The 16,221-nt window shown below is 40.1% G+C and overlaps 1 protein-coding gene across 1 annotated transcript in view; it reads left to right on the top strand.

Annotated features, from left to right (window-relative positions):
- The window catches only part of MET (MET proto-oncogene, receptor tyrosine kinase), a gene marked incomplete at its 5' end in the record, with an annotated part of 54,621 nt that extends 39,407 nt beyond the window's left edge, over positions 1–15,214 (top strand). Inside the window, 10 exons of the mRNA XM_010021230.1 lie at positions 371–517; positions 2,471–2,627; positions 3,435–3,575; positions 5,977–6,207; positions 8,592–8,672; positions 9,279–9,460; positions 11,044–11,153; positions 13,642–13,807; positions 14,706–14,842; positions 14,969–15,214. Coding sequence (XP_010019532.1) covers positions 371–517; positions 2,471–2,627; positions 3,435–3,575; positions 5,977–6,207; positions 8,592–8,672; positions 9,279–9,460; positions 11,044–11,153; positions 13,642–13,807; positions 14,706–14,842; positions 14,969–15,179 — 1,563 coding nt within the window. The remainder of the gene's footprint in view (positions 1–370; positions 518–2,470; positions 2,628–3,434; positions 3,576–5,976; positions 6,208–8,591; positions 8,673–9,278; positions 9,461–11,043; positions 11,154–13,641; positions 13,808–14,705; positions 14,843–14,968) is intronic.
- Between the last annotated feature and the right edge of the window lie 1,007 nt (positions 15,215–16,221).

Below are 16,221 nucleotides of genomic sequence, written 5' to 3' on the forward strand. Positions count from 1 at the left end.
ATAACCACTTGCAAAGCAGAATGCTTGAGATGCCTTTAGTTTGTGTGTAATATAATGCCAACTTTTTGTGAGACCAAGAGGATTTATCCCTCAGCCATTTACATCTTTAGGAGCCAGTATGGGCTGTATGAATATTAGTGACAGCAGATTTTATCCACAAACTTTATCATCCCTCTCTGGCCTGTCTGTCAAACTTCTATTTACGTGAAAAAACTGATACATGCATATTGACAGGACAATGTAAATTTGCATTAGTCTTTTATCCACAATTGGTTTTCCATTAGAAACATTTTCCAAGGTAATAAAAGGACTTCTCCTTAACTTTTATGAGATGGTTATGTAATATGAAATTGATTTTTTTTTTTCCAAGGGAAATTATATTGATTCAGAAGCTGTTAAAGGAGAGGTGCTAAAAGTTGGAAATAAAAGCTGTGAAAACCTCCTCCTGCAATCAGAATCAATTCTGTGTACAGTTCCCAGCGATCTCCTGAAATCCAACAGTGAGCTAAATATAGAGGTGAGGCAGCTACACCATGCATGAGATATTAATGCCGTTTTTATTATTGTTCCAATGTCATTATTGAACCTAGAAACTTTAAATTCAAGCGTAAGCCTGTGTACAGAAATATCTCTGTCCCTGTTTGGGGTGTTAGGGATGGAAAGTCAAATAATATTGACTATTCTCAAAGAAATATTATCATCATTGTTGTTATTACCTGTATGTATAGAGATGTTCTGAGCCTTAGGTGCAAAGTAGGACCTAAACTAAGCACAGAAATAGAATGGTAGTTATTAATCCAAATACAAGAAGAAACATACAGGGAAGAATAGGAAGCTGTGATGGAGGAGGTTTACTGTGGAGTTTACAAACCCTTTTTTCAGCAAAAAATTCTGCTGCAGTCAAGAGGAGCAGATCCTTTCTTAAAGAATTTTTTGTCTTCTTTTTCAATTTCATTTCAATTGTTTTTGTAACATTCAGACACTTAGGACAAATGTTTGAATTCCACTATTGTTCTAAAGGTAGTCCCATGAGAGTCAGAGTGCTACTGCAAATATAAATGGCAGTTTCAACCTTCTGATTCATAGAATAAGACGCAAATCTTTCAGTATTTTTTAAATATAAAATGAAAAGAAAATCACAGCAGAATTACCTTTAACCATAAAACACAGCAGGATTACCTTTAACCTATGAAATTTGCTGATCATGGACTCTGGTTCACTGAAAACAGTGGAGACTTTGCCAGTCATGTAAGCATGATTAGGATTAAAGTCTGTGTAAGCAGGGACCATCTATTTGTGCTGTGTCTGTGGCATTCATCTCAATAGGGTGGTATTCCTTCCTGTTGATGACCATAAATAGTATTCCTATGTGCTACTACAATCTAAGTAAACAGTAGTAGCTGATTTGCTTTATTAATACAGTTAATAGTGTATCTGTTTCCCAGACCTGTAGATTCCTAGTTTCATAAAATATTTGTGCACATGTTGCATTCTGTACCTGTTCATATTTTTACATATACTACCAGGACTGGTGCTATGTTAAATCAGTTTTATGATGTGACATTTCTCTCTAAAAAAAGATATGTGTGACGTGTATTCTGTATGTAGAAAAGAACACAACATAAAGGGGTTAAATAAGGTTTCTGCTTGTTTACTGGCAAGGAGCCTCAGAAATTGCAGTCTGCCCAGCGAAGAAGAAAATCTGCTCTTTTGACGGGCAAATCCATCATTACAGTACCCAGAGGAATGAATTCCACAGGAGGAAGAGAAAAGATGGCCAAATGCATTCCAACTGACTGAGCTAGCGCCATGTGACCTAAAAGAGTTTTTTCCCTGTTAGCTCCTTAGTGTTTGTTTGGTTGTTGGTTTTTTGGGTGGTTTTTTCTCGTTTGTTTTGGTTTGTTTCTCTAAACTGTCGACAAGCGAGAAGCTGGCAAGGGACAGGTTCACGTGACCTTGGGAACTAAAATGCAGGCATGCTGTCAACAGAGAATTTGATGTTACAGCGTACTTATGCCAGAAGGACACATACTAATGACATTTAGGCTGTTTGTTTAAACATGCATCTCAGCTCATATATCCGTAGGCCCATACATTTCCATGCACCACTTGAGTATAAGTATGAATTTAGCATTTAGAATTAACAAGTAACAGGGGGACACTGTTACCCAGAGTGCATGCGTGTGTGCATGACGTGTGTGTGGTGTAGCAGATACATAGCTGTGTCACTACCAGAGCTCTTGAAGACAAGTAATGAATCATCAAAATGTAAATCTTCTTTTGCATACACCAGTGTAACCATTTCTCCACTCCCAGTGTCTTATCATAGCACAGCATCACAAAATCAAGATTTTAAACATATGGGATATATAATCTCATGCTTTAGTACTAATAATCTAGTTCTTACTTATCATACTGTTATACTATTTTTTCATACTATTATACTATTTTTTCTTTGGTTTTTTTTCAGTGGAAGCAAGAAGTTTTGTCAACAGTTATTGGAAAAGTGCTGATCCGGCAAGATCAGAATTTCACAGGACTAATTGCTGGAATTGTTTCAACAGCAGTTTTAATATTTATCTTTTTGGTGTTTTACATCTGGAGAAGGAAGAAGAAACAAATTAAAGGTCCATCATAGTCAGTTGCATTAAATAATTCCATTATTATATTTTAGATTTTAAAATCTGACATCAATTCATGCTTTGCTCAACTGCCATGCAGTGCCCTGTTGTAACCTGTCAGCAGAGGTTTCACAATCAAGTCCAATGTTTAGTTGCATTTTGGCCTTTGGCTCTTGCCCGAACTGGGTGAAGGGCCACACAGTATGCCTGAAGGAGAAGGATCTGGGAGGAACTGAGCTATTAAGAAAACTTAGCAACTTCTTTTCACCAGTCAGCCTTGGAAGAGGGGATGAGTAAATGACATGTGTGGAATCACAAGTACTTCAGCTTCATCTAGTTGCATTGCAGTCCTCCAGGCTGTGCCTAAATTGTGCAAGACACAAAGCGCTGCGGCATCCTGGTCCCCAGTTCACCAAAATCAAGAACTTGGTCAAAATGTGCCTCCTCTCTGGCCCCCATGTCAGGGTTTCCTTCCAGAGGGAACTGCTGCAGTAGGCAAGGGAGGAGTGGGGGAGCTGGTATATAACCAGGGTTTATAACAGTATCACAGTCAGATCATGAAGCAGGCACCAGAGGCTTCAGAGCTCTCTTGGATCTCCCAGTGTGGCCAAGAGGGGGGGTTTAACACAAGTTACAACAAATTTTGTGCTGTACAAATAGCTCAAGTTCAGGTCCTGCACATATCTGCCTCAGCAGGCACCCAACCCTCTTCCCAGCGGAGCAGAACATCTAAACTTTAATAAATACCTAAATGATTGTTGACATACAGTAAATATAAGGGTTTTCTAATACTTCTTTCTCCTCTCCCTTCAGATCTGGGAAGCGAGCTAGTGCGCTATGATGGCAGAGTGCACACTCCTCACTTGGACAGGCTGGTGAGCGCAAGGAGTGTAAGTCCAACCACAGAAATGGTTTCAAGCGAATCTGTAGACTACAGATCAACTTTTCTAGAAGGTACACTTCTATTACGAATCTGTATGGATAGTGTTTTGTACATCTTGCTTTTCATACATCTTCAGATGATAGATATTTTGATCAGTACCTGAATTTCAGTTTGTCATCTGGTTTGTCTGTGTCTGCACTGTTCAGGACTTCCGTATGTTCACAGGCTTGCTATTTGAACTGAGCTTCCCAGGTGCTTCCCAGGATTAAGGTGCAAAGGATTTTTCTCTTACTCAGGTTGGAGGAATAAATAAAATACTATTAGTAAAAATTCTGTGTAAGTATGCTCCAAAATTTATTAGGAGCTAGTGGATTTAATGATTTTGTGTTATCATGACGTCCATCACACCATGCACAAATCCACTCTGAAAAAAAAACGATTCTAAGGATAACAGAGTGCCTGAAGGTTTAGTGTGTCTCAGTGGCTTCATACAGTCGTTAGAAAGCAGTTCTGTCAGCAAGGGGACATGGAGCTTTGTAAACTGGTAGTCTTCTGTTCATGCCCCTCCTATAAAATGGTACATTGTATGGCACAGAAGTGTCGATTTTAAAAATAAAGCTAAAGGGATGTGAAAACTGCAGCAAATTGAGTGCAAGTCCATGTGTGCTGAGATGCCAGTCTCAGAAAACACACTGTTCATTTTCAGGCCTGTGGGCATGAGGAAAGAATAACACTGTGCTGAATACATTTTTGTGCTGTGTAACACCATTTTAGAGTAAGTGTTCTCCAGAAAAGTACTCTGCTGCACTGATCATACCACTTTAGGCTGAACATGTCCTTTAGGCATGTGGAGACCATGTTCTGTGATTACTGTTAGAGTCTTTAACTAATAGGAGTGACCATATTGTGATATTTGAGGTATCACATATATTCGTTAGTATTGGTATAGACAAAGTCTTGTGCTATTTCAGGTGCTGCTGTATACAATTCACTAGAAATCACTCCAAATCCTCCTTCCACCTTTGCAATCACCAGTTGTGGAGCTGTCTGAGAGTCAGGCCCATTCCCGGCTTCCTTTGTGATTCTTTAATTGCTGCTGCCAGCTTACACAGGGAGTTTCTTGATTTAAAGATTCCCAAAAGAAAAGGAAACCTGTGCCACTGGTTAGAAGGGAAAATGGTACATGAAACAAAACCATGCAAAGGTACTTGGTGGAAGGTAAATCTGCAGCAGTCCTGGGGCCACTGTGCACTGACATAGCAGAGAGCACACCCAAGAAGGAGATGGATTCACTTAATGTTTCTATAGGGATGTTTACGTTAATTACTGTCAAAGAATAAAATGACAGGAACATTAGAAAACATGCAAATTTATATGTAGCAGCTGTAAAAAATATTTCACAACTATGGCTAGGGTATTTTACTGTCATTATTAAATAGGTAGTTGCCCTTGGTGATATATATGTGGCTTTGTAAATGTAAGAGAGTGTATTTTTGCTTCTAGATAAAGGAGCACTGAGTTTTTCTCAGCACCTAGACTGATAACAGCCACTATATGAAAATTTCCTAAGTTTTATACATAAATATATGAAGCATGTCTGTACAACATCTTTTTGTGATAAAATATCTGATAATTTCTGTTGTTAAATGTATTCTCCTTTTGTCTTTTTTACCCTGGGCTAAATTCTGCTCATTGACTCCACTGGAATCCTTCTGGAATGAAATTGGTGTAAATTAAACTTAGGTTTTTTTGATTCTATTACACAAAATACTAGGAGTAAATCTTTTAAACAAAAGCAATTTAAAATACCTGAGCAACATGCTGTTGATAAAAATGATTTTCTCAATAAATACTCCTTGCTTGACTGATACATTTTAATTTCTGCTATTTTGAATCAGCTGGCTCATGTTATTTTCATGAGTAGCACCAACTGTATTATCTTCAGCAGTTACAGGATATGAATCACCTCTAGGCATTTCCCTGGTTGAATATTTACCATTGGATAAATATAGCTAGTCACCAGCAGTTTGGAAACCTTCATGACATGTAAAGTTCCCTACCAAATTAGAACATGACAATAGTAAAAAGTTTCATGTTTTTAATTCTTCACGACTTCCTCCTGCCATATTGCTGTCATTTTTCCATGTTACTCCCAATTACTAGAAATGCTATAATCTACACTTGGCAAGAAGTGACAAGGCTTCATTCCATCCCCTCAGAAAAGTGGAAGTTTTGCCATTTGCTTTCATAAAAGTAGAGCTGAGACAAGCATAAGTTTCTAGTGACACGGTTTTCCTAGAGTTTGGCAGGTTAGCAATGCATATTTTCATTTTCCCTTTGTGACCAAAATTTCTGCAAAGCCAAGCCACTTCCAAACTGATAAACTGGAAATTTGCTTACCAATGCAGTAAACTTCTTCATTTTCCAAGGAGAAGTCTGAAAGGATTATAACAGTTCCTGTTCATCTTGCAGATCAGTTTCCAAGCATGTCTCAGAATGGATCGTGCAGACCCACCCAGTATCCTCACTCTGACCTCTCCCCAATCCTGTCTAGCGGAGACTCAGATTTAGCCAGTCCACTTCTCCAAACTAATGTCCACATTGACATCAGTGCCTTAAATCCTGACCTGGTCAAAGAAGTGCAGCATGTGGTTATTGGTGCTGACAGCCTGATCGTGCACTTCAGCGAAGTAATAGGAAGAGGTGGGTACTGCGAGACTGACCTGGCAAACTGCTGTTCTTTTTGCACACCCGTTCATTACAAACCATTTTTAATAAGGTGTTTACACTGAGGTTTTTCAATCTTTTTACCTTTTACAGCACTGCATCCTATGCACCGAATCAGGGGGGAACCAAGGGGCTGTTCTGTGAAGTCAGATGAAGGGTTGCGTATTTCATCAGTTGGAGAAGACGCCAGAGGGAGGGAGGAGGCTGCCAACTGATGGGGCTCCTTTAAACTCAGAGACTTGCTTGTTCCCCCTCTGCTGCCTCACTGTCATCCCTTTCAAGGCTACAGAAAAGCTCAGCCAGGGCTTCTGATCCCTGAGGCTGCAGTTGCAGGTGTTAGGGTGCTGCAGAATATTGCACAAGCCTAAAGCACGCACCTAAGTGGCAAGGGATGCTGAGGCAGGGGCACCAGTGGCTTAAACTTGGAGCCTGATATTGCTGCAGGACACAACACAGAAAACTGCAGGCACTAGTACAGCCAGTAAATGTCCCCATGGGCCATGTAGTGCATGGGCCATACACTACTTTTCTCTCCGCAAGTTGCCCCCAGCTCTGAGGAATTTGGTGTTTCCTCCCATTAAAGTCTTTCCATTCCCCACCATTTCTCTCTCATCCTAGCTGCAGTAATGCATAGCTCCTGATTCACTTCCCCTTAGTTTTGTCCCTGAAGTAGCTAGTCCCTTATTTTTCTCAATTTCTCCCATCATTCCTATCCCTCTCTGTAAGCAGGTTCCCTCCTTCTCTCATAGCCCAAGCCAGTATTTCTCTTAGGAGCATTTGTTAAACTCTGTGCTATCAAGTACCTGTTAGTAAGCCAAGTAGAAACTGGATTTTCAGTACTTCTACAGATCATGCATGAGAGGTCTCTTGTTAAGTATCAGAATACTGATAAAAAATTGGCTATAAATTATATTCTTAATGCCTCTTATGCAGGAAAATAGCCACAAATTAAACAAGCGATCTGTGTTTTTCCCTTCCATGTATTACACTTCATCATCCCCAAAGCAAGGGTGGGCCTTTTTATTTTCTTTCTTGTTTCAGAAAAGTCCAAGTAATTTCCCATTTTTTAAGTGTTGAAAAATATCAGGAATGACACCAATATTATTAACCATTTTTAATTTTCTCCTCCATAACTAGAAATGGGCCAAACCCAAACATATTTTAGACACACCCAACCCAAGCTGTAGGATTTGTGCCCAGGCTCCAAACAATCTGTGGTCTGATGGGATTTTAGTTGCTTTTATAAAATAAACTTTGTATTAATTTTATCCCAAGCCAAAAGCAAAGCCAACTGGGCTCTGACCAGCACTTATGACTGGAAACTAGTAGAATTAATCAGATAATCTTGTTCTCTGCAGAACTCACACTTGACTAAAACCTATTTTGCTTTCTAACTGCCAATATTAATATTTTTAAAGTATCCTGTAAATAGTACATCTCTGAAGGAAAGCCACCATTATTTGATTTGGATAAATTAACGCACGTGCCTGGATCTCGAAGTTCTCTGTTTCCCAGACAGGTCAACCTGATTTCTCGTAGCAGGTGTCCCCATAGTAGGTGTCTTTAGACTACCCCATTTGCTTAGCAGGAAAGCACAGGGTCAGGAAGAATTTCTGTGTCCCTGGCAGTTTATGTCACTGCTTAGACTGTGAGAAATAAGGCAAATTTTTTTAGCTCATCAAATTTTTTTAGCTCGTCATTTTTAGTGACATTCCAGAGTCAGAACTAGGCCACAGCAGAGACCATAGACTTCTGCCTAGTGATGTGGTCAGTCTGTGATCAGGAGAGCAACTCTCAACCTGTTCATGGCCAACACACCACTTCGAGCATTCAACATTTTCCATGGAATAGCAAGACCTGAGACACTGTAAGCCCACAAAGACCCTCCTTGTGCAACTTTCCACTGACGAAGCATCAAGTCTGTACAATCCAGTGGACCACTTAGCAACCACTGGGAACCACCAATCCAGTGGTCAGGTCAGCTCCTAACTATTTCTTTCTGCCTTCCAGTGCCCTCCTTTGACATATATCTCACAGGAGAGTATGGTGGGAATGGGCTGGCATGGTTTTTGTATGCATAGTCACTACAAGAACATGAAGCAGTTGTGGCACCAGCCTTGTCATTATTTATACTCTCTATCTAGGTTAAGAAATACCAATTATGCTGCAAATAGAGTTTTCGTTTTATGTAATGATGGGTTTATGTAATGATAGGTTTATGTATTAGTTATGAAGTATACAAGTGTTGGGAATTGGACAGAAACAGAGTGTGATCACTTTCTTAAGGCATAATTGCTACCCAGTGGAAAATACGAGAAAGCTAATTTTACTTATTAAATCTTGATCATTTTTTTACACAGGACATTTTGGGTGTGTGTACCATGGGACATTGCTGGGTAACGATGGCAGGAAAATTCATTGTGCTGTGAAGTCACTGAATAGTGAGTTACATGTTTAATAGTGAGATATTATCATAATTCCAAAAGTAACCAGGGTGAACTAATTATTACAATGAACTGTACTTTCGCAAATAAAGATTCTTAGTTGCAGCTGGATCAGATTTATCTCTGAAGCAATTTCAGTGTCCTCAGTTTACCACAAGGCATTGGCATATACTTGTACATCAAATGAAATGCCCATGTATTTCCTCTACAAAGAAAAGGACACAGGAGAATGAGGGAAAGGCAGTATCATTTTTTATTCTTCTGACTAGTGAAGATTTGGGTTTGGAAGTTAAATTGCTAAAGAGTGGGCAAAGCTGATGGAAAACCAGGAAAATACTATAACAACATTTATTAAAGGCTTTACTCAAGTGTTGTTATTCAATTCTAAATAATTCATCATAAGAAAAGGAGAAACGGAATTAAAATCACTAACAAACTATATTTGATCACCAATGCGTATAACCTCATTGTAATGTGGGAGGTGGGGAGCATGTTTGTAGCTTCTCATTATCACTTTGTTGTGCAATGACATGCTGTACAGAAATGAAATGTAGTTCATTTGGGTTTCTTTTAATTAACTCATTTTATTACTGGATTTCTCAGGGATAACAGACCTGGAAGAAGTAGCTCAGTTTCTGAAAGAAGGTATAATCATGAAAGATTTCACTCATCCCAATGTCCTGTCTCTTCTGGGCATCTGTTTGCCCAATGAAGGATCCCCCTTAGTTGTTCTTCCATACATGAAGCATGGAGATCTTCGAAACTTCATTAGGAATGAGACTCATGTAAGTACATGGTGAGGTCTACCGAATGGTAATGCAAGCCTAGCCATGCCCTGCTCCAGCACCACATGTTATAAGCTCTGACAATTACATTACGTCCATAACTTGCTGCTGTTACTACACCTTAACCTTTGGCACTTGCTTAGGTTGGCACGGAGCCCAACCATGATGCTGCCACTCCTTCCCTTCCCCCTCAAATTCCTCTCTAGAATGTTTCCCAGAAATTATCAGCAATAACTCTTTTTCATTTCCCATCCATAAGCCTCTTTATAAACAAATGTGTTTATGAGATCTAAGTCAAGGGGCCCAACCATCTGCTGGTTTAAACTGGCGTATCTCTGTTGACTTCAGCACAGCTGTGCCAGTCAATCACCATCTGCTCTTCCAGCTCCTAGGTGAGGGATCTCCATGTCCAGCTAGTATCACAGTCCTGCTATTATCAATATTTTTAGTTTTTATCTTAAAGAAAACCAGCAATTCTTGCACAAAGTACGATTACTTTATTGTTGGAGATTTTCCCTGCTTCTATTGAAAGACTGCAGATTTCTCAGATATGCCTCAGTGCTTTTTCTAAAGTATGAGACCACAGGTCTTGCCTCAGGTAGTGTAAGCCCACTTCATGCTGTAGTATTTTATCCATTTCACGGTGCTAGGACAATAGGAAGTGATTTCTGAACTGCAGGATTTTGCCCCTGTCGCTATGGCAGTCTACAATAGCCAGTACACCATTTAAAAAGAAAATGCACCTTGACAAATTATTGGGGTAGTTAAACTTCCTGAGGGAGGGACCTCTTCCCTTTTGAGCTTCCTTCTTCTACAAGCACCAGGGCCCTTTTCTGTCAATAGTGCTGTGGTCCTTTCTGAAATATGTAAAATAATGACCACAGTTGAACCAGATTGTTAGAGAGAAGAAAATTATATGGAGCAATGCCAACAACACAAAAATCTGTGGGACCTTACTGTTACGAAACAATTCGTGCTGCTGGATGAAAGAATTACAGGTGTATGTTTATACTTCTTTTGATACTTAACATTTTCAGTAAGGTCTCCTCTTGTAGACCAGCAGAAAGGGTTACCAATCTTTTTGAAAAATCCTCCTCTGGCAACTGCTAAGGTCTCATTTACCTTTTCCATGGCATCATACTGATGACAGCTTGCACTTATTTTGCCCCAAATAGGACTCTCTCCTTTCTTGGTCACTTCAGGCTGATGAGTGCCAAATTCATAGTTAGCACCTTCTGCTCAGTTACATGCTATTACTACAAGTTCACAAATGTAAGTTTTGTGTACCAGCTGTGATGCTGAGGTTTCAGCATACTGTTCCACTTCCCAGCCCAGGTCATGCTGCTTATGCTGCAAACTCCACGCTTCTGGAGCCTGTCAGCTTCTTTGATTTCTTAAAATGTGTTTCCTCATTGAAGGTGAAAACTTGACCTAAATTTACACCAGTTTTACTACAAGTGCCAACCTGTCTTGATCATTCTGGTGGCAAGATAGGTGTGTCAAAACCCGAGACTCACAGCGAAAAAACAGTCTGTTCCTTGGGTTTCTGCATTCATTATATCACAAATGTTTGTGTTTTACAGAACCCAACAGTAAAAGATTTAATTGGATTTGGCCTTCAGGTCGCAAAAGGGATGAAATACCTTGCAAGCAAAAAGTTCGTCCATAGAGACTTGGCAGCAAGAAACTGTATGTAAGTATAAACATCTAATTCCAGCCACATTATCACACTCTTCTTTGTAAGACAGTGAGATGAGAGAAATGAAAGTTTCCAGGATTCTGCTTTTTTAGTCTAAATAATGTGGTTTTTTCACTTTTCCATAATTACACTGATGTTTGTCTTGCATACTGATGAGCTGCTCAGCTTGCTCAGGGCTCACTTCTTACACATAAGCGTTTTTTGAGTGTGGGAAATAAGAAAAGCTGAGGTGAAAGTGTAGCCTCTCAAAATCATTGGTGAGAGAGTTTAAAAGGCGTCTCCTATGGGAAGTTAAACTGCGGTTGTCTCAACTTGCTGTGCTTCCACCCAGCCTCTTCAGAAGCAGCATGTCTCTGCTGCCGCACCTAGCAGGAGGGAGAGGAACAGGGGAACTTTGTGAGAAAACCAGGAACACAAAGAAAACACCAGTGAGATCTCTTGACAGTAGTCTTTCATTACATAAGTATGAGCCTCCTTCAGCTCAACTGCACACATAAATTAACATTAAAAAATCAGAGCGTGCAAAGAATCTTACTAGTGTCTGGGTAGCCAGACAGTTCAGTTCACACACAGACTAACTGATACAGGAGTTGCTGATACTATTATGCTAATTCATCACCTATGTTGTGAATTAATGAGGTACAGGATTAAACGTTAGTTTATTTTTAGCCTGTCATAATCTGGAACTCTTGCTGCAGAAAGGTTATTTACCTGTGACATCAGATTTCTTACTCTTTTTTCAAAGGGTGCACACTCGTGCAGCTGAACAGCCTCTGAAAAAGAATATTTTCTTACAGCTGCTGTTTTTTTAAGGGAGGAGAAAAGCCACAAGCAACATGATGTTCAGGTTTCCTAAGAAGAAAGGAATTGGGTTGCTGGATAAAAGTCCCAGTTCATCTGATCAAAGTCCAAATAGTGGCAACAGGACATTCCCTCTGGCCTGCTGTCTCTTCCTTGGGTGAGGAGGGAACAGCTGTCAGGATGTTTCACATGGCCAACTGAATGGCTGCTTTTTGAATGGCTCAGCACTTCAGAGCCTGGAGAGCTGCTGCCATGTGAGCAGAAGATGTAGGGCTGAAGACCCGCATTCCCTAGTGGCCTTGTGCAAGCAAGCACTCAGAAGCACAGCCTCTGCCACAGTGGCAATATCCATCAGAAAGGAAGCCAGGATGCAAATGTAATCCCCGTGGACTCTTGACTCTATTCCACTAACTTGGAAGAGGTACAGGAAGCTGCTATGGCATGTACTGTCTCCTGTTGACCTGTCAAAGTTCCCTCCTTCTCCTTTCATTGGGACTGGTTTAGTTGTTGCATCAGGAGATGGTTGTGCGCCATTCAGAGGGACATTAGCAGATTGGAGAGTTGTCCAGACAGAAGCCTCATCAATTCAAGAAATGCCATGTAGAGGCTGAGAGGGACAGGGTTGTTTAGCCTGGAGAAGGCTCAGGGTGATCTCACCCATGTGTATAAATACCTAATACGGTGGAGTAAAGAAAATGAAACCAGATTCTTATTAGCGGTGGCCATGGGAACGCCAAAAGGCAGTGGGCACAAATTGAAAGAGAGAAAATTGCATTTAGACATAGAAAGAAACACTTCTATCATAAGCATGACTGAACCCTGGCACAGGTTGCCCAGAGAGGTCGTGGAGTCTCCATCCTTGCAGATACTCAAAACCCATCTAGTCATGGTCCTGGGCAACCTGCTGTAGCTGCCCCTGCTTTGGGTGGGAGAGGTAGTGGTGAACTTCAGAGGTCCCTTCCAACCTCACCCTGAGATTGTGTGATTCTATAAAAAAGCCCCAAAACAGGTGTTTGCTGTGGCTAGGTTTCCAAATACAATGAAGGCTAGGCTTAAGCATGCCAAGACCCATGCTCTGTCTGTTTACTAATAATGATGCCACTTACCAGGACAGACACCAAGCTTAGGAGGAGCAGAGCTAGGGAGATCTTCTGGTATTGTTGAGCTGTAACCCCAGCAGAACTTTCCTTATGCACCATTCTTGTCCAGTACAGACACCAAGCACATCCTTAGTTGTGGAACTACATTATCATATACGGGCAGTCATGGAGATAACGATGGGTCCTTCCTTACCAAAACTGAGAGTAAATAGGATAGGTGGTGTCTTGTCTCGGAGATAAAGATGAAAGGTTTCTAGGGATACAAAGTAAAAAACAGCAGAGGAAGAAATGATGTAGACTTAATCAGGATGTATAGGCTATTAGCAAAAAAACCTTCTTATACAAAGTAATTGGTTTAAAAGAACTGTAATTCAAATTGTATTATCAAAGCAATATCCACAATTTCCTGAGTTCGTTCACTGTGTTAAATGGGTGTCAAATATACTTCGCTGCACTTTTTCACTATTACATTAGTTAATAGATCCAAAGTCACTGTCTCAAAAATGCAAGTCATTATAATCCACCATCACTGTAACTCTTGCCTGCTCGGTTGGAGATAATACTTCTTGTCATTTCTTTAGGTTGGATGAAAAATTCACTGTCAAGGTTGCTGATTTTGGTCTTGCTAGAGATGTCTATGATAAAGAATACTACAGCGTGCACAATAAAACAGGTGCTAAACTGCCAGTGAAATGGATGGCTTTAGAAAGTTTACAAACTCAGAAGTTCACAACAAAGTCAGATGTGGTAAAGTACAAATGTATTTGTATCACCTATTAATTTCTCTTACATGGCCTGAGGCATCTCTCTAGTATTTAATAAATTGACTAACTCCAAACCAAAATGTATATTTGAATCTAGCTTTAGTTCCATAAGAATAAGAAACTTTTTCGGCATCCCAAAAGGGTATTTGTGCCAATCTCAAAGCAACAAGTTGTTGACCTGATTATCTGTTACGGCTCAGAAAAGAATCAATTTCACTCCAGGGGAAATTAAAGGAAGTTCCAAGAAGCCAAGCTGGAGCTGAAACCTGCTATAGGAGGGGCTTTGGAAAGCTTGACAGAACAGGTTAACTTTGAGATTCGTAAAATTTAATAGTTCTCAAAAAGACTTTATTTACTTTATAAATACTTGCTGACTGCCTACAGCAATCTCAAGTATTACCTGGCCATTTATGAAGAAAAAAATTATAAGATGAAGTCATTAGTTGGCTGAACCACTTTGTATTTCAGCTCTTCTTTCAATCCAGATCCAAATTAGCCTGTGATGCACAGAATTTTCACCACGTATATTCTCTTCAGTACGTATTTACACAGGGTTAGTCAGATCATCAGCTCATGTAAATTGGCAAAGCTCCATTAACCTCAAATGAGGTCTGCCAATTTATACCAGCTAAGTAGCTGGCCTATAGGCTTTTATTTTCTTTCATTTACTTAGCTGAGTTTCTCTGGCTCTACTTTAAGTGGCTCCTCAAGTCCCCGCAGCATTTATTGGCCCACTTAAAAGAAAGCTGAATGCAGTAAAATAACTTTTCAAAGGGAAAATCCATGCATTTGAATGTTTAAATCTGTCAACCCATCTTCTAAAACTGGAACGTAAAGCCCTCCAACCCTATAACTTACTATTTATTTCTTTGTTTTCTTAGTGGTCCTTTGGTGTGTTGTTATGGGAACTTATGACAAGAGGGGCACCACCTTATCCTGATGTAAATTCTTTTGATATAACTGTTTACTTACTACAAGGAAGAAGGCTGCTACAACCTGAATACTGCCCCGACCCACTGTAAGTAAACAGTTTATAAAGCTGATTCTGACATTATAGTAAGCGGGACTGTGGGGGGAAAAAGGGGTTTCTTCTTTCCTTTTTGCACGATTTCATAATTGAACACTTCTTTTATTTGAATGGCAGGTATGAAGTCATGCTGAAGTGCTGGCATCCAAAACCTGAGATGCGTCCAGCATTTTCCGAACTTGTTTCAAAAATATCAACAATCTTCTCCACTTTTATTGGGGAACACTATGTTCATGTCAATGCTACTTATGTCAACGTGAAGTGTGTTGCACCCTACCCTTCTCTTCTATCATCACAAGACAACACAGATATGGATGTTGACACATGACGGGTAGGTCTGAAATAGAGGAAAATCCATTCTTAGTTGTATGAACAAGAAGCAAAACATTTTGTCCACTAGTTTTTACTGCCCGGTCTTTGTGAGAACACTGTTGCACATGTTTATGTTGTTGCCCAAGTTGCACTAGTACAAGGACATGATATCAGATTGTTTAAGGTTATGGGGTTCTATAAACCATTACAGTAGTTCCCAAGTATTTGGACAACTGCATCAATTTACCAAATGGAAACGTTGTGTGCTACCATCCACAGCTAGTTCCCACTGGCTCTCATTAATGTGTGCTCAGACCCAAGAACAAAGATTCATCATTAATGCCATGAAGGAGAAAGTAGAATACCAATCAGCACGGCTGGAAGGAATATTATCGTGCATGTACTTTAGGATAATGAGCAGTGCAGAAATGGTTTTCACACAAAAGGCTAAGACAAACAATGAGAGTTGCAAGAGTTTAAAATGTATTTTCCTCCCGCACAGTCCCAACTTTGGATTTTTGCACTACATCAATAAGGTTTCTTAGAACATAGGCAGCCAGGAGGGCCAACCTCATGGTAAATGTCTTAACAGAAATCAACATCAGAAAATAGCATGCAGTAAAATAAGTATGTCAGCCTTGCCATCCCTTTGGTGTAGTTAGACGGTACGTAAAATGAAGGGAAAATCATCTAGCTAAAAGCATTCCAGTGTCAACTTTATTCCAACATTCAACCACTGTTTTGAATCAAACAGCCGATATCGACAGCTCTCTCACTGAAAAATGCAAAGTCTCCATTTCACTCAATTCAGAATTATCTGCTCTCTGAAAAATAAAAACTTGAAGCCATCCATATTCAATGCCAGGCTAATCCCTGTGATGCAGTAATACAGGCTGCATTACTCTAGAGAGGAAGAGGAGACAGGCAGGCTGGCAGCCTTACGGAGCTGCTGTCGGGTGAGTCAGCTGGCAGCAGCTGAAGCTCTGCCACCTACCCTTGGGCGGAGCTGCTGCCAGAGGTGAGTAAAGAGTTGTCGTGGTTCAAGCCCAGCCGGCAAC

The sequence above is a fragment of the Nestor notabilis genome, unplaced genomic scaffold, assembly GCF_000696875.1.
Source record: "Nestor notabilis isolate BGI_N333 unplaced genomic scaffold, ASM69687v1 scaffold929, whole genome shotgun sequence".
Classification (NCBI taxonomy): domain Eukaryota; kingdom Metazoa; phylum Chordata; class Aves; order Psittaciformes; family Psittacidae; genus Nestor; species Nestor notabilis.